The sequence below is a fragment of the Gambusia affinis genome, linkage group LG23 (assembly GCF_019740435.1).
Source record: "Gambusia affinis linkage group LG23, SWU_Gaff_1.0, whole genome shotgun sequence".
Classification (NCBI taxonomy): Eukaryota; Metazoa; Chordata; class Actinopteri; order Cyprinodontiformes; family Poeciliidae; genus Gambusia; species Gambusia affinis.
Window position 1 is genome coordinate 13,651,339 of NC_057890.1, and position 21,930 is coordinate 13,673,268.

The window sequence follows — 21,930 nt, forward strand, 5'->3', positions numbered from 1 at the left end:
GCTGGACGCTGGTCGTTATTTAAGGGTGTTTCAAACCTGAAAGTCCAGTAACCTAGTAAAGACTGAGAGCCAAAATGGCAACATTTGTTACAGGTTTAGCTGATGCAGTTTGTGTCCACAAGGAATTGCATCAAACAATCCAAACTAACTGAAAAACCTGTTCCCACTTCACCTGTGCAGCACCTAAACCACTGAAGGAAACACTGAGTGCAACTTCTTTCTTCACAAAATATAAACAAAAATGTAGTGGCTGCTGTAGAATTATTCTTTTGTCTTTGGTTAAAGACCAATAGTCATTTCTCCCTCCAGTGTTAGACTCCTGCATTTATTTTGGCTGTATATGCCCTGCGCTATAGTCCGCTTCCTGCTTTTGAATCCGTTTCTGGTCCGCTTGCATCTGCATATGCATTTGAATTGCTCCAGAGTTCACTTTAATCAAACAAAGATTTAGGTTTTAGGTCCAGTCTACTTCAAAACGAACCAGACGTTCGATTAAAGTGGCCTATACAGGACTGGTGTTAATACATTCTGAAAATCTGCCTAATTTAATGGCCTTCTTGCCCCATTCTCAGAATAATACAATTACATCTGGGAATTCCTCGTGTAAACCCATGATGTAACGCCTATTGAACTCCATTGGTGCTGTCCAATGACTCTCCTGTGTTGTGCATTTCTTGTTAAGAATTACGGTCATGTTTTTTTTTAACACTCACCCACAGTGACAGATCCACTCTGTGGCCTCTCGATCAGCAGCGTAGACAACGGTGGATTGTCGATTGGTTTGTCCACATCCTCTGGGGCCTGACCCTCTCCCAGAGACCACACTGACCAATAAGGAAAAACAAATTCATAACTCAGAACTGTTCTGTTCCTTCATAAGAATAATAGTCAGAAATCTCAATACCCACCTGTTTGTGAAAGCTTTGTATAAACAAAGTCTTACAAGTATAAAAGAAACAACTAAAACACGAGTCAGATAATTTCCTGTACTTTCCACATTCACACCTCATACAGCAGCAAATATTTTAGCTTTTTGCAATATGAAAAGCATTAAAACAGACTTAAGCAACAACATATGATGTGATTTGAGAATAAGTTTATAATTATTTTATTTGATGGAGTTATATTCTAAAATCCCAATGTTAGCATAATGACAAACTTTGCTTTTGTCAAATGTTTATTTATTGAACTTTTTTAGTGTACTCTAAATATTTTTACCTATTTCTACTACCCTAATACTGATTAGCTTATTTCTTAATGGCTAATACAGAGATGAGAAGTGCCGCCATTTGTGAATAATAATAATACAGGCAGTACTTTTCCAAATTTGCAAAATACTTCTACAAGTTGCTCACTTGAAACTTGCATGTTACTTTCTTGAATCTACTGACTACTTTTTTCCACAACTTACATGGTACTTTGTGGAACTTCATTACTGTATTATGAGATATCTAGTACTTGGTAATTACAGGGTACTTTCAAGAATCTGATTGACTTGGGTTAGGGTTTCTAAAGGGTATTTTCAAAGACTAGGTTATTTTTTAAGGCGTTTTGTTACCAGGTACCTTCATTATCTAATTGGGTTTTTTCCAAAAATTACATGTTGCTTACCTGAGGACTTTTAGGACTGAACTGTATTGATTCAAATTCAAAAATACTTTATTGAGCTCAAAGGGAAATTAAACATTGCTATGACTCATATGAATTCAAATTCTTGAAAGAGTTATTGTAGATGAGTGATGACTGTTGGCAGGAAAGATCTCCTGTAGTGATTTGTATTACAGCAAATACCTGAAACATACAGGTTAACTTTTTAGTTGCGGTATTGTCAGTTGTAACCTGCAAGTTCAAGAATGCTACTAGTTACAACTCCCTAAAGCTGCACTATGAGTTCCAGAAAGTACCCTACAAGTACCCCCACAAACTCAGGAAAGTACCCCCACAAACCCAGGAAAGCACCCTGCAAGTACTCAAAAAATACAGTGTGATTTGTAGAATGTATTCTGCAGATTTGAGGAAAGTACTAACTGTATTATGCATTGCCAAAAATGTTTTTAACATCCTTGTTTTATCTGAAAGGGCTGTGGAGGGACAGCTGTTTCTACTTCTCGTACAAAGCAAACAGATTTCTTTTGTTTCCTTATACTTGTAACTACTTGGAATTACGTGTTACCTGAGTCTTTTCTGCCCGTGGTTGCCACAGGGGCACTATCATCTAAACAAAAAGAGAAATTTACAATATATTGTAAGAAATAGTTCTGTAAAGTCTCTGAAGCAAGCAAGCAGTCATGAAATCTGAGCGCTACAAGCAGTTAGACGTGCACACGGGGATGAAAAGATTCCTAAAGTAAGAAAATAAATATTATTACCAGGATTCCAGATAGTATGTCATATCAACCAGAATTTTCCTATTAAAATTTAATCTGTTTAGGGTTTGAATGCACAAATTGTCATTTGTTTAATATTTTGAAGGACACTTTAGTTTGTATTAATTTGTTAGCAAGAGGACATTTGTATAATTTTTTAACAAACACAAAATCTCCAAAATCAAACGACTCTACCATGTTTCCTACATTTAGTTATGTTTAATTAGAGTACACTAGTTTGGTAGGAGGGACTGAAACGATGCTGGGTTTTAACCAAAGGATCTTACTAGGCAGGTCAATTGAGAGTTTCTTCACTGTATTGCCATCCTCTGTGGGGGAAAAAAACACAGTTACCATCGAATCATCGAAGGTACTAAAACGCTTTTGCTCATCCTTTTTAGTGGAAATGGTGTATGTGTGAAGAAAATTTGAAACAGAATCAGAACCATTTATTTTGTAGCAGTTTTGTAAAACTGCATCGGGTTTGAGGCAGCGTTACATTACTCCCTGTTTGTTTAATTCATCAAGTGATTTTTACTGGACCTCTTAAATAAGCCTTATATTTAAGAGAAGCTTCAATTTTGTATTTGTCAGTGGATATCATGAGTTCTTGGTAGCGTGTTCAATAACTATTCTCTGTTTTTATTCATTTATTTTCTCATTTCTTTTCTTGTTCGTATGTAAATCTTACCATTTTGGCAGTGATGTTCAAAATTTCAACATTCATTTTTTATTCTTTTCAAAATCCAGGCAAAATTTCTCACAAAGATGCAACAAAACACATACATTTCACAGTACATCACTCAAAATAGACTATAAAGCACCACATCATGAAGTAGCAGGATCGTGCTAATGTATGCAGCTGTTTGCTGAGTTCAGTCTGTTTTTAAAATGCCAAATTGTAAAAAATGTTCTCAATGCAAAGCAAGCCAAGATAATTTGAACTTCTTCCCCTGCTTTCAAAAGGAGAAACATAATTAGTTCAGTATTTAAAGTCACATTTTATCTTTTCATTTAACGTATGGGGAACAAGAATAATAAGTTAAATCTATGTTTTTACTTGTTTCTTTATTTAGTTTTTTATTTTTGCCTGTAATGTTTTGGTTTTTCTTAAGCAGAATGAGGAGGATCCTTTTTGACTACTTACCTTTCACACAAATTGTATCTTTTATATTGTTAGACCTAAAAAAAAAACTAACCCAAGTGAAAATAAAGGGTTATATAAAGTCTTTTTTCAAAAAGCCCAGCTGCTAGGTTATTGGAGTTTGCATTTTTAAGGTTCACGTCCAATTTTAGTAGCTTTTGCTCTGTAGAACTCATGCACTTTCACTGAGATAGAGACATGGCAATGAGTCACGTTATTAAAGCAGCATACTTACCAGCCGGAGGGGGAGAGCAAGTTCCCTCCTTTACAGCAGGGCTAGAGGACTCTGCTTGCTCATTCACCCCAACCCTACTAGGCTCCTGTTGGTTTGAACCGTTCTCGATGGGGTTCTGCTCCTGAGCCACCACAGCCTGTAATGGCTCAGGCCCAGTGGGCTCTGGTTTCTTCCCATCAGTCTCTACTGGCTCTTTCCCCTCTGCTACCGACTCTGTATAGCAGACAAAGTGCCAGGCTAGAGCAGCAAGCACAGAGCACAAACACTGGCTGCCTCACAAGGCGGCACTTGTTCAGGCAAAGTTGGTATAAACAGCTGAAGACCAGATGGACTAAATCTCCCCTTTGCTTTTTGACCTTAGAAGGGGCCCTGTTAGACAAAATTCACATTTTGGATGTTTCTCTACTTCCATTTTGGTCTCCACTTCTTCTAGAAGCAGCTTAAAATATACCCAGGCATATTTTGACAATAATTTAAGGTTTTTTTGGTGGATGGAAAATTTCAAAATGTAACTTCACAAATCAGCAGGCACTGCCCCTCATCTAGCAACCTATCAAATCCCAGCCGAGCTCTGGCACATTTGGTCAGCTGTATGCGCTGTACAATGACTGCTGGAAAAGACAAGTGTTTTTTTGTCAATTTGCCATGGAGAATCCACGTGCTGCATTCTTTTTGGTTGTGCAAGGAGGCTCCACTTCTGCTTTTCAAAGATGTACGATTGTTTAATTGCACATCTGTTTGCTGCTATTGTGAGTGTAAACATTGAGTTTGGAGAGTGTCACCAGCAGCAGCTTATTTGGATTTAAAGTGACAAGATGCCCTAAAACAGATCATTCTAAAAGGAGCTCAAAAGAGGAAGAACTGATCAGACTAAAATCTCATTGTCTGAATGATTTTGTGCAAGTAAAATTAGTAAACATGTTTTGTATTGCCCATAGATCTATCCAACCTGTTCAAGGAAGCATATTTGATCCCCTTTTAAACAGTTTTATCGTGCTAATATTTACCAATAATATCTGACTAATGTAGGAATCTCCAAATTCAAAGTATTATCCATCTGGTCTTTGCATATCTATACTGTAGAGTGATCAAGGGGGCAGGGATTTGCTTCATATATGATCTGATTACTTGTGAAATTTAATTTGAACAGTTAGACATTTACCAGAGTCAAATCCCTTTTTCATGCCTCCTGTTGATGACTCTACCTGACATACAATGTCACCAACAAAGACACAGCCGTAGCTTGAATTAGTAACAGGATCATATTCCAGTTAGAGGAGCACATGCACCTAGATTTTATTGATCTAAGCTATTTAAACCAAGTCTTTGTGTGAACATACAGAGAAAGAAAAGTGCAGCTTCAGGCCTCCTTAAGTGAATTAAGGACAAAAAACCGTGATGGCACACAACACAAAAACATGTGATGTAAGTGGGATGTACAAGAGGTGCCAGAGTGTAGGGGCGTGACATAAACAGTGAGGTGGCAACATTACCCACCTGGTGGGGGAGAAACCTCCAGGGAAATCTCAGGCAGGGTTGGGGCACCATTACTGTCTGGGGCAACACTTTCTGAGCATGTGACAAATATATTGGTGGATGGAGCAACTGCTTTAAATAAGCACAAAGCTTCAACATCTGCACTCATTCACACACTTACGCAGGTTACCCACCTACCTGAACAAAGCCACACACCCTTCACCTCAACAGATTTTATTCTTTAGAGTTTTGTTTAAATACATAGCAGACATGGGGTGAGTTGAACAACCCCCTGTTGCTAGGAAACGGTAAAAACTCTCCCATTATGTGACCAAACAGTTTGGAGGAAGGCATTTTTTAATGTAAAATGATAAAATCTTATGCTGTTATGTAGATCTATATATGTACTTGAATCTGAGTTTGTACTGTGAAGAAATCCTGGTAGGTTGTAAGGTAAAAAAAATAGGGTAGGCAAGAATAAGCTTTGCTTCAGCCTATTCCTTTTTTGGTAAATTGTGGATTTGTCTATTGTTGTTCTTTTCTTTTTTTCTTTTGTTGTTTCTTGTGTTTAATGTGGATAATTTACCAAAATAAAGTGATTGATTGATTGATTGACATTTGTGAAGGTAAGAACCTCATAAAGTGGCTAGATTTTTATTTCTTAAAAATTTTTCAAACTTAAAACTAAATATAATCAATCGTAAGTTTCATAAGAATTATTTTAAAATTTGCATTTGTGTGTAGCACTCCCAAAGTAGCTGTACGTTTTCTTCAGCTTCACAATTTTCTACTTCTTTGAGTTGGTCAGACAATCTAAATAAAATACATTGCAGCTGGAGGTTGTAATATAACAAAATGTGAAAAATATCAAGATGTATTAGTAGGCCTGTCAAAATAAGAAATAAATCAATTAATCACATAAATTAAAATTAGCTCAATAACTTAAATTTACATGATTTATCTTTTGTCTCTTCATCTTCAGTCTGGTGCTTTAATCTCAACTAGCCCATTTTGTGATAGGCAATTTTATTTACAAATTAATTTTATTTGTTGTTTTTGTTTGTTTATTTTGGATGTTTAAAATGTCTTCCAGTTCCAGTGTTAAATATTTGTTTGAGTTTAAAGTTTGTTGCCCTTTGAGAATGTGTTTTTTGCATTATTATGCAAAAACCATATTCATGTACATTTACATGAATATGGTTTCAAAATAACAAATCTATCATTTATCGCAGTAACTTCTGGGCCAATTTGTCATCCAGCAAAAGTTATTGTGACAGGGCTAACTATTAATGCTCTGCATCTATAAACACATCAACCTTTTTTATAGTGTTGAGCTATGAGCTAGTGGACGGAATTATTTATCTGAACGGTTCCCTGGATTATTTTTAGTTAAAAAGATGAGCTCTTCCCCCCCTCGACCATGTTGGAGCCCCAAGATGCGCCGGCTCCAAGGTCAAACCCCCAGTCCCTGCTAAAAGCCTGTTAGATGGCAGCAACTTGCTCACATGGGATGGAGGGCCGTCAGCTGAAACAACAAAGGGGGATCAGCTGGTGTGGGAGAGGAATGCATGAGATGTTGACAGCCTCGTCACAGATAAGTCGGGAGAGCTGCAACACGTCCATACTGCTGTCTATTGGCTCCACATTTACACTCTCATGTGTCTGTGTTGCCACTTTTACACCACTTTTTATCGTCAAGATGCATTTCTTTCTGTCCTGCGCTCATGCAGGTCTGTGCTGGTTTGCTTGACATGCATATTTTAACAGAGCTTCTATAAATGTATTGATTTAGATTTTCTTGCTTTTCATTTGGTAATTATTAATTTTTGAACCAAACTGTGGAAGATTTCCCATCTTTGGGAGCTCTAATCTGCTTGCTAGTCTGTGAGGTGACCGTGAGATAAGACATGCACTCACCTTCTGGCTGGCCATTTGGCGTCTCGTCTGCAGAAAGACAAACAAAGCAACAGACAAGATAGTAAGACATCTTGTGTAATGTCTTTAATGCGATTATCACCTTTTTGTTTTCTTCTGTTTGAATACTTTGACCCCCACTTTGATACATGCTCACCATCAGCTTTGTTGTCTTTGTGCTGGATTATGGCACACACTCACGGTTGATTCTACATCACCTGAACTAATTACAAATTTTACTTCACAACTTTACATTTACTTAGTTACGTCTACCTGAGTAACGTTATGGAAAAAGATTACGTTTAGGAGCATTTTTACTACGCTGTGCCTTTTACTTTAGTAATTTCACTTTGAAGTATCACTACTCTTACTTTCGGAAAATTTCTGGATGCTCTACCCACTGTGAGTAACTTCACTAAATAAAGAACAAACATGTTTTGACCAAAGATTCACCAACACACACCTGCAGTTTTTGCTAGTTTCATAAGTTTTATATTGAAAGAAATTGACTTGGAAAAATGTTTTTTTTTTTCCTGGTTTTGTTATTAATTATGTCCTATGAAATATTTAAATTTTGTTCTTTAAAATACCAAAATTTCCATTTATATCTGGTCTGTCTGATGTAATTTTAAAATACTAATCGTTTTTTACTCTTAATTGAGCTACTTTTTACATTTTATCGTTGAAGTAGTGCAACTCTTACTTGAGTACAATATTTGGGTGCAATTCTGTTTATGACGCAGGGCGATTTGTTGCCAACATAGTTTCAGATTCTTTTCATGCATAGCTGCTTTAGCTAACAGTTAACATAGTAAAAATGTACCTCCTCAAACAGACTTTGGAGTTATCCTAATGGTGCTTCAACAAATGCTTCATATAATGTAACATTTTCAGTGAAACATAAACTGCATTTGCTTTCTTCCAGTTGCCAGAGCCTATGCTTTTTCTGGTAGAAAATTTTAAATAGAATCAGATCAGTTAGGAAAGCAACTTGAAATACTTTGCCTTTGTAGGTATTTTAAATAAACAGAGAAAATTTCAGATGTTGTCCTAATTCCAAAGATTGTTCTATTTCAAGCTCAATAATCTGGGTTTGTCTCAATGCTCAGTTTTCACCTTTTAGATTTGTTTGAAAAACCTCTAATGCTGAGCCAATAGAAGCTTATTGCAGCTGCTTTTGTCTGAGATGTTATTCTTTTGGTAATTATCCATATCTCCTAGTCAAAGGCGAGAGTCAGAATGTAGTCATGCCAGTAAATTCAGAGCTTCGCTTTTTGGCCCAATTCTTTCTTAACCAATCAGAGCAACACCCATATTACTGAAGATTATATCTCTCTGTCTCCTGCTCCTAACATTACTCCTGAACAAGACACTTAGATACTTAGTACTGACACTCTGCTGCTTTATCACCAGTATTAACACAACGCCAACGCCACTACTGAAACTGTTGCACATCCACTCTCTACAATCTGCCTAAATGATTGAATTTCCTATATTAGTCATTTCATGATGGTGGAAATCCAAGTTCAAGTTGAACTTATGTGCCTTGATCATTAACTTAAAACCAAGAGAGGTTTGGTTTCATTTAACTTCAGACAGCAGGGGGGAAAACCTGTGTCCCTTTATTTGATGTATGTAAACTTCTGGTTTCGACTGTACATTAACAAATGTAATCTGAGAATGGCCTGTGAATGGAAATAAACTAAAACTAACACTGAGCTCAGCATAAAGGCATTGGAAACAGGATAGGGACAGGCTCAGAGGAAGAATGAAAAAGCTTTTTTGATGGAAAGATGCAGCCACATGGGAGAGTGAAGTTCAATCTCTAACTCATTGATTGAAGCACAATATTTTTGCATACTGATACTTTCATACAAGTTGTTCATTTGAGGTGGAAAATTAATATTTTAAAATAAAATGCAGGGATAAGCACTGATTGAGCTGCAACTTTTCTTTTGTTGGTATCTTGTGCTTATGTAAAATGACATCGGTACAAGACTGATTGTTAACTCTCTTCTTAAAGGGTCCATTAGGCTTCCTTCTCAATCTTAAAACGAACCACTCCCCAGTCTCACTTCATAACAATGCAATGCTGGCCACTCGACCACAATCCTGCAGGGTCACATCATCCACCCAAGACTGAACCTCAACCTCTCGGGCTCATCACCGCTGAGATAATGAGTGTGGAGAAAGGTTTTGTTTTACCCCGGAGGGCTCCCAGTGCAGCTGACATGGCTGCAGGTATGTGCAGCTGTTGTCCGTGCTGGCCTGCAGACAAAAGGGCTCATATAGGCTCAAATGAGAGCCAAATTGCCACCAGCTTCATATTTTCCTTCAATAAACCTTTATGATGTTGGCATAGACAATCTGATAGCAAAACTGTTTCTTCCTATTTTTGTTTTTTTTCTATCTGTGACTCATTTTGTCTTTAGCTACAGTAGATGAGAAATTTCCTCAGGTGATAATTAACTGCTGACAGCCCTTCCCTTTTTTACCACAGGTTTGATTAATGATGTGATATCGTGTATCACAAAGCAGCATGGCCAGAAGGCAGTCAGGAGAGACTGATGGATTGGCTATAATAAATATCACAGGGTGAAGACATTGGTCTTGCCACCAGTGATACTAAGAGGTTGTAAACCGTGCAGATAGCCCCAAAGGGCCATGTGGGCAAGTTTAATGGGGAAGTGCCTGACCTCTAAGTGATCCATCCTTAGCAGAAAGTGGCAGCGAGACGTCTGTGTTGGTGCGTGGCAGGAAAGGAATAGGAGAGGTTGGGCGGCGATAGTTGGAGATGGCACCGAACAAGGCGTGGGGATTAAAAGTGCGTTCATTCTGAACTATTCCAGGGACAAGAATCCGTTTCCCAAGAGACCCACAGACGACCATTTCTAATGTTGACTTGGGTGTCTAAAACAACAGTGCCCCCCCCACCCCCCTCCTCAGCTGTTCAGATTCATTTAAAGAACAATAGTTTTCCACTCATTTATCTGCTGGTTTGGTAGCTATTTTTGGGAAGACTTTGTTACAGACATTTGGGCTTTACTTTGCCATGGCTTAGTGTAATATTGATGGCTGCAGATGGAAGTTATTATAATGTGTTTCTGATTCTAAAAACAATACCTTCTAAACCTTAAATGCACAAAGAAACAGACAAGAGTCGATCCACTGAGCTGACCAAGCCAGGCTTTGAGAACTCTAAACTCAGACAAGTTTCTACATTGAGTTTAAAAAGATTTTCTCTTCCATCTACAGCTTTTAATTTGTCTTAAGAAAAAGAACCAAAGAGCATTTATTGGAAGAGAAAATGTCTGGATAAAAACACTGGTTTCTGCGACTGAGTATTACAGCCACACTAAGAAGTAAAAAAACATAATATTATGAGAATAAAGTCATAATAATACGAGAATAAAATTGAAATAATACAAGAATGAGCTCGTATTATTATGAGAGTTTAAAAGAAACTGTGGTCTCTTGTTACAACATTAACATGGTTTTATCCTTGTTATTTTCTAACTTTATTTTTTTTTTTTTAGTATGGCCCTAATTCTTGTTGTAGATTTCTCCAAGCAGCTTTACGGTACAAACAATTCTTTAGAATTATCATGAAACTTATTGGGATCTTGCTTCTCAAAACTTGTTCCTGATGAATTTGAACTGGATCTATTGGTTAAAGTCTCGTTTCACCATGTTTTTCTTTGCTAAAATGAGATCAGGACTGATTCTACCAATATAGACATTGCCATAATAAAAATATGTTCATTGATGGCCAGTTTAGGTGGAAGCTTCTAAAAATGATTTGCATCTGGCAAAGATTTATAGCTGTTTCCATTACAGATGTGGGCAAAACTTGATCAATATTCTGCTAATGATAAAAAAAACCCAACAAAAAAACTATTTTACAATGGCTGTATTTCCATAAAATAAGATATGCAATTAAAATCACACTTGAATAAGTTTGTTCTTGCCATAAGTCATTAAAAATCATCCCATGCTATCATCCTCCTACCACTTTCTGTTGTTTTCTTTGTGGTTTGCACCAGTTGCATCATGTGGTTGTTGATCTGGTTTTTGCAAAATAGACCAATTTCTATATGGGCAAAAACTCGATTTATCCTACTGCTGTTTCTTTTTTCTTTTTTTAAAACAGCCGTGTTTCTGTTAAGCAAATTTATTTTCAAAATGTCAAATTGAGCAATTATACGGTCAGTGGATCGCAGCTATTGACTAAAACATGGAGGAAAGTCAACCTGTTGTAAAGAGTTCGTCTCCAAGAACCAGATATTTTAAACCGTGTAAAATTGGATCTATAGGTCTTTAGTAGAACAAGAAAATCTTAATAAAAATCGTGATTTGTCCTTTTGAGATGCCAGTTAAGTGGTAATGGGAATGTGCGTTAGAATCGTTGCCCTTTTCTCACCTTTAGTGATGTCTCACTGCGCTCAAATTATTAAACAAAGTCTTACTTTCAATGTCTGTGTTTGGCTAAATACAGAAAAGCACCAGTCAGTCTTAAATAGCCATTAAAACTTGCATCTTTTGTCCAAACACTAAACAACACATTTAAGTAATTCTATATGTATTTGAGTGGCCATAGCCCTGGAGAAGACTTTGCTAACGAGGAGTTAGCGAGGCGTAATGCCTATAATGACAAACACAAGCAGTGTGCTGATGGACATGAAGGTACAGATGAAAACGGATTTGCTGGGCGGGACAAAAGGTGGGTTGTGATGCTGTAGTTGGTTGAATTTGGATGTGGAAGGGGAAGGTCTCGACGGACAAAATAGACCGTTTCTGCTTGGCTACACAAGTCATCAGGAAGGCATTTGGAGGATCTATCCCTTGTATGGCTTCTCTAAATTCAAATTGCATCATCCTTCCTGAGACATTTGCTTCACCAGATTCCTGCGCTGCTCTCCATCATCGAATCGTTCTCCAGTCGGGGTGCAACAACACTACCCATCCACACACCTCGGGTCAATTCTTGCACCAAAGATGGCAGCGACACGCATACATCAGTAATACAATACCACTGTCAAAGTCACTTTGAGGATTCCTGTGTACGAGCTGGCAGGCAAGCCGCAAAGGGATGGATCCTCTGCAGTGAGAAGCAACTGTCTCTGCTCCCTCAAAGACGTATTAATAGAAATAAATTCTCTGTTTGCATCCCAGGGCCGTACTCTATTAAACATGTTACTTTTTCACCCAGAATTTGGTTAAAACCAGCAGAGCAGCAGGTGTTATTTGGATTTTTTTTAATGCATGAAGGCAGTTTATAATCAGGACTCCTACCTTTCTTTGTTGGCTCTGGCATCTTGAGCCGGCTTGCAAGAAAACTTTAGATTTCTGCAGGTAGATTCAGTAAATGGGTGTGACTTTAAGTCTTTGGACTCGCCTTAGTCCAGGTAAACAGAATGATGATGATGAGAGTTTAAAAGAAACAATGATCCTCTTAAACAGCAGCTGAGGAGGATGATTCTTAGTAGGGGGGAGACTGGAGGACCAGTGGCAGATCCAGGGGGGGGCCTGGCTTTTAGGGCTTATATTGAGAGGAGAAATGCTCCTCCTCTCCGTTTGTGAAGCTCTGTGCTGCAATTATAGCACATTTAATGTGGAAAATAATCAAAAAATTACTAGATTTTTATGTCCTTGGCTCATAAATGTCATATCTTCAACTTCCAAAAATAATAATAGTGATTATTTGCAGCTCAAACATCTTGGTTTTTTTTTTTTTTTGTTTTTGTTTTTTGCCATAATCACTTTTGGCAAAAGAAAAAAAGTGACTTTGGCCATTATTTCAGGAAGCGTTAAATCCATTAGTGAAAATGACGCAATCAATTTAAGCAGCAAAGTATTGAAGACGGCTGTTTATTCTAGTTAGTAAATTTATTTCAAGGTTTTCAAGCTCTTTTTAGGAAGATTGACTGAAATCAAACTATTTTCAGCCTCCATTTGTTCAGAATGTGAAATTATCTCTGTCCCTTGAGTTCCTCAGATAAGTATTTGCTGATGTTATTGTAGCTGTATTTTAGTTTCGTTAAGCTCCTCCGGCTTATTTTGGGGTTATTCCCTTGATAGATGAACAACAATAGCGGTAGGGTGGGATATAAAAGGAAAAGGTGTCGTCATTGTCACGGGTCTCAGGCTGACGTCATGTTATTCTCAAAGTGCAGCTCTTTCAGGGAATCTTTTGATTTATATTGCAAGAAAAGTTAAACATGACAAGCAGGGAGCTGGTCCAGATTCCAGATATCGATTTAATCCAGGTGGAACGCTTGCCAAGAACAGCAGGCTTACCAACCCAGAGAATAAATACAGGGGAGATGCCTGGAGGGAGGCAAAATGCTCTATACTTAGAAAGCCGTCATAAACCTTGACATTTGACACATACATGTGGAGAATTTTATTGTGAATTATAATAGTCCTGGTTGAACCGTTTGGCTCATCAAACTTAAATTATATGTCAGGTCTGTCCTTTGATGGGGTTAAAGAGAGATTAAATGCCAAAGCTGCAGGAAATGCGACCGACGATAAGCCCAGAACGTTACAGTTCAACGTGAATGCTCAAACATCTGGAGGGATTCTAACTCCAACAAAGTTGCTTTTGATTAAATTTGTTGCCTTGTATTTTTATTCAGTCCCACCTGGGTCAGTTCTTTGCAGAACTGCACTTTGGTGCAAATACAACTTCAAGTCTTGTTGTATTTGGTAGATTTGAACATCAATAGATTGAGTTTTCCCCATTTCTTTCAATTCAAGCCCAGTCTGCTGTAAACAAATCTTCAATTTTATTTAGTTCTGCGTTTTTATGGTTGATGTTCTGATAGAAGTTGAACAACTGCCCCAGTCTCTAGAGTTTTGCAGCCTGGATCTTATTAAGGGTATTGGATCCAAATGCAGGCCACACTATTCAGATTTTACTTTGTAAACATTGTATCTCTTCCGCCTCTTTACAATTATTCTTTAGTTACTATGTATATCACATGCAAATACATAAGAGTTTGTGGTTATAATGTGAGAAAATGTTGGAAAAACTTTTGCAATTTCCTTTTATTCAGACTTCCACATTTGCGTATCAGTAAATGGTGGATATGAGGAAGTGGGCCTGACGCTGGCATGTCCAATTGGTAATTCTTGCAACATAAGAAGAAACTGAAACATGAAGGAGCAGGTTTGAGAAGAACTACACTGACACCCTCTGGTTTGTAAGGTACGTGTCCACTTCCTCCATATTTCATCCAGCTGAGAGCAAACACCAACTACCTATCTTCAAAAATAAAAACAGATTTGGATTCACTGACTCCGTTTGTGGTTGAGACTCAAACCTCAGAGACTTTCTGTGCAAACACAATAATCAGGAAATCGTTCAATCAGGATGAGGGAGACATTTTTAATGCTACTAGGCGGCATTAACAGGATTTATTGCAAACAAAACATTTTTCCTTTATTTTAAGAAAAATAATCTCCTACTGGTACAAGTGCTTTTCCATAAATTATAAGAAATTATATTATTGAATCAATCTCCCATTTCTTGCTGAAAAGTTACTTCTGCGTTAATTTTGTCTTATTTTGAGTTTACTAAGATATTTGGACTAGAAACTAGACCAAAAATACTTGGTAATATTTTGATGTTTTGCAGTGCAACACAGTTGATTGTTTTATTTTGTAAATCTAAATGCGCTGGTTGACCTTTGATGACCTCTAGAAACATTTATTAGTATCCTTAATAATCTGCCACTGGTACAAGTCTGATAATGTCTTGAGCAGAAATGTAGTTTAAGGAAGCCGGGGTTTCCAACTTCACCCAGGTTTAAGTTAGTGTGGATGCACTGTAAAAACACAAAATATTACCAAATATATTTTGTCTACTTTCTAGTTCAAGATACAGGACCTTGTTTTAAGTCAATAATTCCTAAATAGTGTTGACCGTGGAATTAGCACTTTAAGATTAAGAAATTATTTACTTAAAAGAAGTTAATACTTTTTGCTGAAAAGTTACTTGTAAGTTATTTTTGTCTTATTTCAAGTGAACTAAAATAGTTTACCAAAAGTACTTGGTATGATTTTGTGTTTTTGTTATTTATTATTTCATAATGATGTATTTCTAGTCTGGTGCAGATGTATTAGCACACTTAAAATAAGACAAAATTAACTTACAAGTAACTTTTCAAAAAGATAAAAGAGCTTATTTTAAGTCAGTAATTCTCTAACATTCATGAAAACGTACAATTTCCACTAATGAAATATTTAACTTAAAATAAGACGTTATAGTAATTTTCATCAATATTAAGGAATTATCTACTTAAAACAAGCTTGCATATCTTGCTGAAAAGTTATTTGTAAGTTATTTTTATGTTATTTCAAGTGTACTAAAATATTTGCATCGTGTATGTAAATATCCTAGCCTGTGTATAATTTTATAAACTTGTTCAAGTAATTTCTAGAAAAAGAACCGTTCAATTACACCCCTGTTGGTTTTGTGCATCATATGTTTTTTGAGAGGAATTACACCAAAGTGTACTTAAACTACAAATTTAACGTAACAGCAAGTTTTTATTTAGTTCTGTATTTACACCGCAGTAAAATGTGAAAAGAGAGAGTATACAGTATAGATCTACGGCTCTCCTCCGTGACCCTTCTGCAGCGATATCAGCGTGTCCCGGCTGAACTGGTAGGTGAGTTTTTTCTTCACCTTGAAGATGTGACCCGACCGGGCGTAGTTCCTCAGAGCGCGGGACATCTTCTGGTACGTCATGGGCCTCTTGTTGCCCTTCCTCTGGCCCCAGAGCGCCGCCACCTGGTCCTTGTTCCTGGAGGAGAAGCTGAACACGCCGGGCGGCGCCGGCGCCCAGGACAGGCAGTGGGCCATGCTCGGGTCCTGCAGCATCTCAAACAGGAAGTGGAAGAGCCGCAGCCTTCTGCCTGCAGGTGTTGAGCAAACCGTGAGCGGCACACGTGATGAAAGGGAATTTAAAAGGGAGAGGTTTAATAGAAAATTCACAGCAGTTAATGCTGGTTACAGTTGATCTTTCCCTCAACTACATCCATTCCCAGAAAATCTCTTTAAGAGATCGTAGATCTGTACGTCAGAGGCCAGGACTTGTAAACACTGCGGTTATCTGATAGATATGTAAAATAAGCCAAGCACAGCTCCATTGTGTTTTACAGTAAAGGGCAGGTCTCTTATTTGCTCTCTTGGTATTATTTCCCCCAGGCTAATTCCAACTGTGACAATAACAGTGTCTAATGACCAGAAAAAAGGAGAACTCACCCCTCCCTGCTGCAGTGGCTGGGTGTTTGGATGATTGTCTCGCTGGAACAAAGTTTGGCACTGACCCACACTCAGACAATGTCGCTGTTGTGTTTTGGCCAAAGACGGCTCGGGCATCATGGTTTAGGAAGGTCTGAAACACAGGTTTGACGTCCTTCGATGGAGTCAGAAAATTAAAATGTCAACAAAAAACTCATTTAATTCATTAATCTATTTCAAAAAGTGCAGCTTGCATAGATTCCTTACAAACCGACTGATGAATTTAATTTATTTCTGTTAATTCCACAACTACTGAAAACGCAATTGCAAAATTGTGTTGTTGTTTTTTAACATTAGCTAAATCTAGGCACATTCGTAATGGAAACAAAGCCAATGACAACTTCTGCATTTCTCCACTTTTCCTCCAGACTTGAAGGCCTTCTGAATTAAAAGCAAAAATTATTTCCACCTAAAAAAAAACACTGTGATTTGAACATCTGAACAACATTTCAGGCTTTTTTTTATTCCTGAGATAAAATCAAACATTCAACCTGCACCAACCTACATTTTGTCCTTCCACTAAATTTCCTATTAAACTCTGCGAGACAGCCATCTTAAGACTGATTTACTAGGCCCTTGCGTAAGATTTTTGTATTAAAATATAATTTTTTTAATGTAATATTCATCCATCCATTTTCTTCCACTTTATCCGGGGTCGGGTCGCGGGGTAGCAGCTTCAGAAGGGTAATATCCTTCTAGTATTGAATGTATTATTCAGATTTTTGGTTTTTCATAAGCTGTTGGTTCAAATTGTCAAAATTCATGGTGACTCCACTCATAAATGTTCATTTTTAAATAAAATTACTAAACTAAATTAACATTTTGTTCATATTATATTTAGGTGCACCTGTAAAAAGACTTCTTAGTTACTTAAATTTGTTGATCATTGATGGGGAAATAAACGTGTGTGTGTGTGTGTGTGTGCTTACAGGTGCATCATGGTAGGCCCAGCTTTCATCACAGGTTCGAACCACAGCCACATCTCCTCCATGCACAGGCTCAACTAAATCAAAAGATTTATTTTCTGCTGGAAAAAAAAAAGTTAAAACAAAATTAATTGAAATTAGGTAATAAAATTAACCTGTGGCTGTTTTTCGTACCATTTTCTGGAATGCTTTGCCTGTAGTATTCCTCCAGAAACTCTAAAATCACTTCCAAGTCAGACTGAGTGTCCTGGAAAGAATTCGGATACAGTTTTAAAAATGATATTAGGACATAATTAATGCAGTTAAAGAGAAGCTTGCGTGCTCTTTACCATCACCGGTGAATATCTGGCGTCGTTCAGGCTTTGCAGTTTCACCCAGGTGACTCTGAGACGCGCAGCCCTTCTTATACCCTCCCATGTTAGCACATCACCAAACGTCTTCTGCAGCCTGAACTCCCTGAAACAATGACCAGCGATCCCACAAAGCCCCCCGACTGCACCAGCAGGCAGCTCACCGACACTGACCACATCCTCCCCGCTGGAGCAGATAAGACCCAGAACGGGAGGCAGCCTTAACGCAGCGCTCCGATGTCAGGGGAAAAAAAAACAAAACACTTTTCCTCAGGATGTGTCTAAATTTTTATGTTTTCTGTTGTAATAATTCATTCATGAAGGAAGAAAACGCAGCAATGCAGATTTTTTTTATTTTTTGCAAATGTAGAACATTTATTAAAACATTTAAAATACATGTTTTTATTAGCAAGTTATTATTTTATTTTTTTTAGAAATAAATCAACTTCAAAATAAATGGTGATATTTATTCCAACGCCACTGGAAATTTTAAAAGGTCAGGTCAATAATAATACAATGTACGCTTTACACTGTTCAATAACTTGCATGATCAGAGCTGTTTTCTACTATTAAATTAGTGTAACTGTGGAAATAAACAAAAATACTGAATAAAATATGCAGTTATCAAAACAGTTTTGAGAGAAAAATGTATGTTTCTTCATGTAGAACCAAAATAAGGACACATATCAAAACGAGAACATAATCTTTTACTTCAATTTCAACATCACTTTTGACAATATTTACAGATTATTTACAGAAACTGCTGAAATAACTGGACCACATTGCGTGCTGCTTTTAGCTGATCATCCACAGAACATTTACATGCAACATGCAGACGAAGAGAGTCTTTTAAGGAATCCCTCCAAACGAGAAACGCTTTCAGGATCTGCTGCCTGTCGGCTCACAGTTTGGCTGAGCTGTGTGAGATGAAGCTCGCCGCCAGGTCGTAGTCTTCCTGAAGCTGGTAGTGTCCGTACCAGCCATGCCAGTCCGCCACCGACCCAGGGTAGCTCTGCTCGGACGGGCTTTCCTGCCGACTGTGGGCGTCGTCCTGCGCAGACGGGCCCTGCAGGTGCATGGGTACCTGCGCCGAGCCGAGCCTGTGCAGGATGTCCGGGTTGAACTGGTAGGTGAGCTTGCGGCGCACTTTGACGATCTCGCCAGTGCGGCTGTAGTTCCTCAGGGCTCTTGCCATCTTCTGGTAGGTCATGGTTTTGCGGTTGCCCTTGCGCTGGCCCCAGCACTCAGCCAGCTTCTCTTTGTTCTTGGAGATGAAGTGGAACGTGCCGCTGCTGCTGTCCGTCCACTGTATCGAGTCGCCCATGCTGGGGTCGTTCAGGGCTTCATGGAGATACTCGTACAACCTGAGCTTCTTACGTCCTGCCAACATGGATTTTACAGCGATTTAGTGCTGATTAGACATCAAAGGTTGCTTTTACACTGCAAAAACGCTAAATCTTAACAGTTTCTAGTTCATATAACTTAGTATACTTAAAAAAAAGACAAAATTACTTAAAAATAGCTTTCCAGTAAGATATAGGAGCTTGTTTTAAGTTAATAGTTCCTTAATATTGATGGAAAAGTTCTAATTTCATTGGCAGTTCATGAAACTAGTACTTGTTCTTCAATATTAAGGAATTATTGACTTAAAACAAGCTCCTTTATCTTGCTGAAACGGTTCTTGTTGTTTAGTACACTTGAAATAAGACAAAACTGACTGAGAAGTAACTTCAATAAGATATAGCAGGTTGCTTTAAATTAATAATTCCTTACAATTTATGAAAAAGTGCTAATTCCACTGGCAGATTATTTAATTTATAACATGGGAAAATGTCTTATTTTAAGTGAAATAATTAGCCAGTGGAAATATAACTTTTTTGTTCATTTTAAGGAATCATTTGCATTAAACAAGCTCCTATATCTTGCTTAAAAGTTACTTGTAAGTTAGTTTAGTGCAAAGATATTTGCATTAGAAACTAGAAGAAGAAATGTCACCTCTCTAAAATAATCGCCTATCCGGATTTTGGAAAAAGAAAAAAAAAAATATCACTACTTCTTTCTTTCCAAAAGATGATTTAGTCAAAAAAGCATTTATTTTTTGCCTAAAACATTTTAGGAAGGTGACAAAATCCTTGGTAAGATTTTGTGTTTTTGCAGATTAACATGAAATCACCTTTGCTGTTCCTCTGCGGTGGGATGATGGGGTAGAAATGCGGCGAATCGTTCTGCACCGAGTGGCTCAACGAGACGTCGGGGATGACCTGAGGCCAGGAGTGCTGCTAAGAGATTCAAGATTTAATGTTAAAATTAAGACTAAAGTTCATAATTTTACAAAAATCAGGCGCTTTGCAACACTTACAGCCGTTTCGCTCCAGTTGTAGCCTACAGCTGGGATGTCAGATTGGTGTGCGAAGACGTGGTAGGACATCTGAACCTGCAGAGACGACGGCTGGCTGCTCAGCGTCTCGAAATATTTACAATCTAAAGAGAAATAAAATTAAAAATTGTCTTTGTCGAACATGTTTTTGACATGTTTTGTAACAGGACGTACCTGGATCGTAGTAAGCATTGTGTGAATGCTGCTGGATCACATCTATTGCATCCTGAAAGTGTTGGTTGATATCAGGGTCTAAAGACGTCTGGAAAAAAAAAACAGAAATCAGGCTTAAAATAGAAAAAGGTTTAGTAAATGACCCTCCTGGTTGCGTATGTAAAGGACTCTTACAACTCACCATCTTATAGGTCGGAGTGTTTCCCTCAGAGGAGGCCATTTCTGTCCTAATAAAGCGAATGGTGCAGGTGCACATCTTGCACAGGTATATATACCACCAACTCCACCACCTCCGCCACATTAATACGCAGAGCAGTAGGTCAATTTAAATGCGTAATGTCGCACACTTCTTCTTTCCTGGTAGCACAGATAATGCTGAACATCTCTCTCCCCCCAGGATTGCCAAGATCACAATCTAGAAACAACAAAAAGTTCTTTTCTGTGCAAACTTAAGCCAGGAATACCACCAATTTGCAGCCTGACCAAAGAATTTGCATACTGGGCGCTTGACGTATATCTAATATATACATCTATGTTTAAAGCTGCAGGTTAAGGGCTGAGTTTCTCATATTTTCTTGAGTTTCCTTCAAATGTGTGGATTTTTCAGTTATCAGATTTATTTTACACAAAAAGCTGCTTTTGACATCAACCTGCAGCGCTTAGGATGAAAATGAGGCAATTAAAGTCAAGACCAATTAAACACCTAATTTGCCCAAACACTATAAACACTTCTGGTCGTGATTGTATAAGTTAATGGTTAATGCTGCGCTGGATACTGCAGGCCGACTCGTGTCTTTCTTTGCCCAACAGAGTCCGCCCTGCTGTTCAAATAAATAATCCTTTTTTGAGAAGTTAATTTATCTCTCGGCTCCGGTTTTAAATATCAACTGACTCGTTCCTGAAGTTCCCCTTTCGGCCCGGAGCGCTTTGTGGCACACACCGCTCAGACAAAAGAGTTGGACATGCATGGATTAATGTGTGAATAAAAGGTTACATAATCATCTTTACAAGAACGTGAAGGGATTTAGATTAATAAATGTTGAGATTTTCACTCTTTAAGCTGGTTTTTCTGTTAATTTCAAGCAATAAATACACAGTGTCACAGGAAATGACCATGTTGTCTGGAAGCATGCAAACCTGTGTGTGTGGGCATGTGTGTGTGTGTGTGTGTGTGTGTGTGCGTGTTTAGACGTGTGTTTCCTGCCGGTGCAGCAGGCTGATAAAAACAAAGAACCACAAACCTTTTCCCCCTCTCCCACTCCGTCTTTCCCTGCTCCCATTCAGGGTGAAGCTCCATAAATTAGAGACCACAAGCTGTCGGCCTGCAGCTGAAACTGATGTTTGGTTACTTTCTTTAATGTTATATAACCTTTTGTTCAAATATCCCACTCATCCAAAAAATTTGGCTGAATTTCAAACATTTTTGCAAAAAACTTTTACTTGATTTTGCTGTATTTTACTGCCTTTTTATACAAAAAAGCATTTATTTATAGCTTTTTATGCAACTCCTTTTATTGAAAATGTGTATAATCTATTGTTCAGATGTGCTACTTAACTAAAAAATAATCCCAAATTTTACACTTTGTTTGCAAAAACCTTTCTTTTGAGAACATTTTATAAGTTTCCTGTATTTTATATTTATAACTACTTGTTCAATT

The 21,930-nt window shown here is 37.8% G+C and overlaps 3 protein-coding genes across 11 annotated transcripts in view; all 3 read right to left on the bottom strand.

The window, feature by feature from the left end:
- The window catches only part of mybpc1 (myosin binding protein C1), a 33,962-nt gene extending 21,330 nt beyond the window's left edge, over window positions 1-12,632 (bottom strand). For 3 of the 8 annotated variants that reach the window (XM_044107764.1, XM_044107770.1, XM_044107763.1), the window contains exons 1-7: window positions 12,428-12,632; window positions 7,139-7,165; window positions 5,243-5,314; window positions 3,746-3,958; window positions 2,654-2,695; window positions 2,174-2,215; window positions 714-824 (exon numbers count right to left, since the gene is read on the bottom strand). In XM_044107764.1, the coding sequence (XP_043963699.1) occupies window positions 714-824; window positions 2,174-2,215; window positions 2,654-2,695; window positions 3,746-3,958; window positions 5,243-5,314; window positions 7,139-7,165; window positions 12,428-12,449 (529 nt within the window). In that variant the 5' untranslated portion in view covers window positions 12,450-12,632. The remainder of the gene's footprint in view (window positions 1-713; window positions 825-2,173; window positions 2,216-2,653; window positions 2,696-3,745; window positions 3,959-5,242; window positions 5,315-7,138; window positions 7,166-12,427) is intronic. The other 5 variants (XM_044107767.1, XM_044107765.1, XM_044107768.1 and 2 more) reach the window with 5 other exon arrangements.
- Window positions 12,633-15,637: 3,005 nt separating this feature from the next.
- spi2 (Spi-2 proto-oncogene) lies at window positions 15,638-18,504 on the bottom strand. The gene is made up of 6 exons (XM_044109148.1): window positions 18,500-18,504; window positions 17,701-17,941; window positions 17,546-17,618; window positions 17,375-17,472; window positions 16,407-16,560; window positions 15,638-16,057 (listed from the first exon to the last, which is right to left on the bottom strand). Exons 1-6 carry the CDS (start codon window positions 18,502-18,504, stop codon window positions 15,750-15,752), a joined length of 879 nt encoding a protein of 292 aa, XP_043965083.1. The 3' UTR covers window positions 15,638-15,749.
- spic (Spi-C transcription factor (Spi-1/PU.1 related)) lies at window positions 18,066-20,528 on the bottom strand. 2 transcript variants are annotated; one of them, XM_044107774.1, is made up of 5 exons: window positions 20,454-20,528; window positions 20,273-20,360; window positions 20,081-20,202; window positions 19,895-20,000; window positions 18,066-19,101 (listed from the first exon to the last, which is right to left on the bottom strand). In XM_044107774.1, the coding sequence occupies exons 1-5, from the start codon at window positions 20,526-20,528 to the stop codon at window positions 18,623-18,625; spliced, it is 870 nt and encodes a 289-aa protein (XP_043963709.1). In that variant the 3' UTR covers window positions 18,066-18,622. The 2 variants fall into 2 exon arrangements, with proteins under 2 accessions (XP_043963709.1, XP_043963710.1); XM_044107775.1 differs by having other exon boundaries at window positions 18,067-19,101; window positions 19,895-19,997; window positions 20,454-20,510.
- Between the last annotated feature and the right edge of the window lie 1,402 nt (window positions 20,529-21,930).

What these genes read in the sequence shown, in the direction of transcription:
- spi2 (XM_044109148.1), bottom strand. An exon ending in GCAAAGCATTCCAGAAAATG is followed by an intron (nt 17,473 to 17,545) that starts GTACGAAAAACA and finishes TTTTTTTTCCAG; the next exon opens with CAGAAAATAAATCTTTTGAT. An exon ending in AGCCACTGCAGCAGGGAGGG is followed by an intron (nt 16,058 to 16,406) that starts GTGAGTTCTCCT and finishes CAACACCTGCAG; the next exon opens with GCAGAAGGCTGCGGCTCTTC.
- spic (XM_044107774.1), bottom strand. Translation starts at nt 20,528, where the DNA reads ATGTGCACCTGCACCATTCGCTTTATTAGGACAGAAATGGCCTCCTCT. An exon ending in ACACTCCGACCTATAAGATG is followed by an intron (nt 20,361 to 20,453) that starts GTGAGTTGTAAG and finishes TTTTTTTTCCAG; the next exon opens with ACGTCTTTAGACCCTGATAT. An exon ending in CAATGCTTACTACGATCCAG is followed by an intron (nt 20,203 to 20,272) that starts GTACGTCCTGTT and finishes ATTTCTCTTTAG; the next exon opens with ATTGTAAATATTTCGAGACG.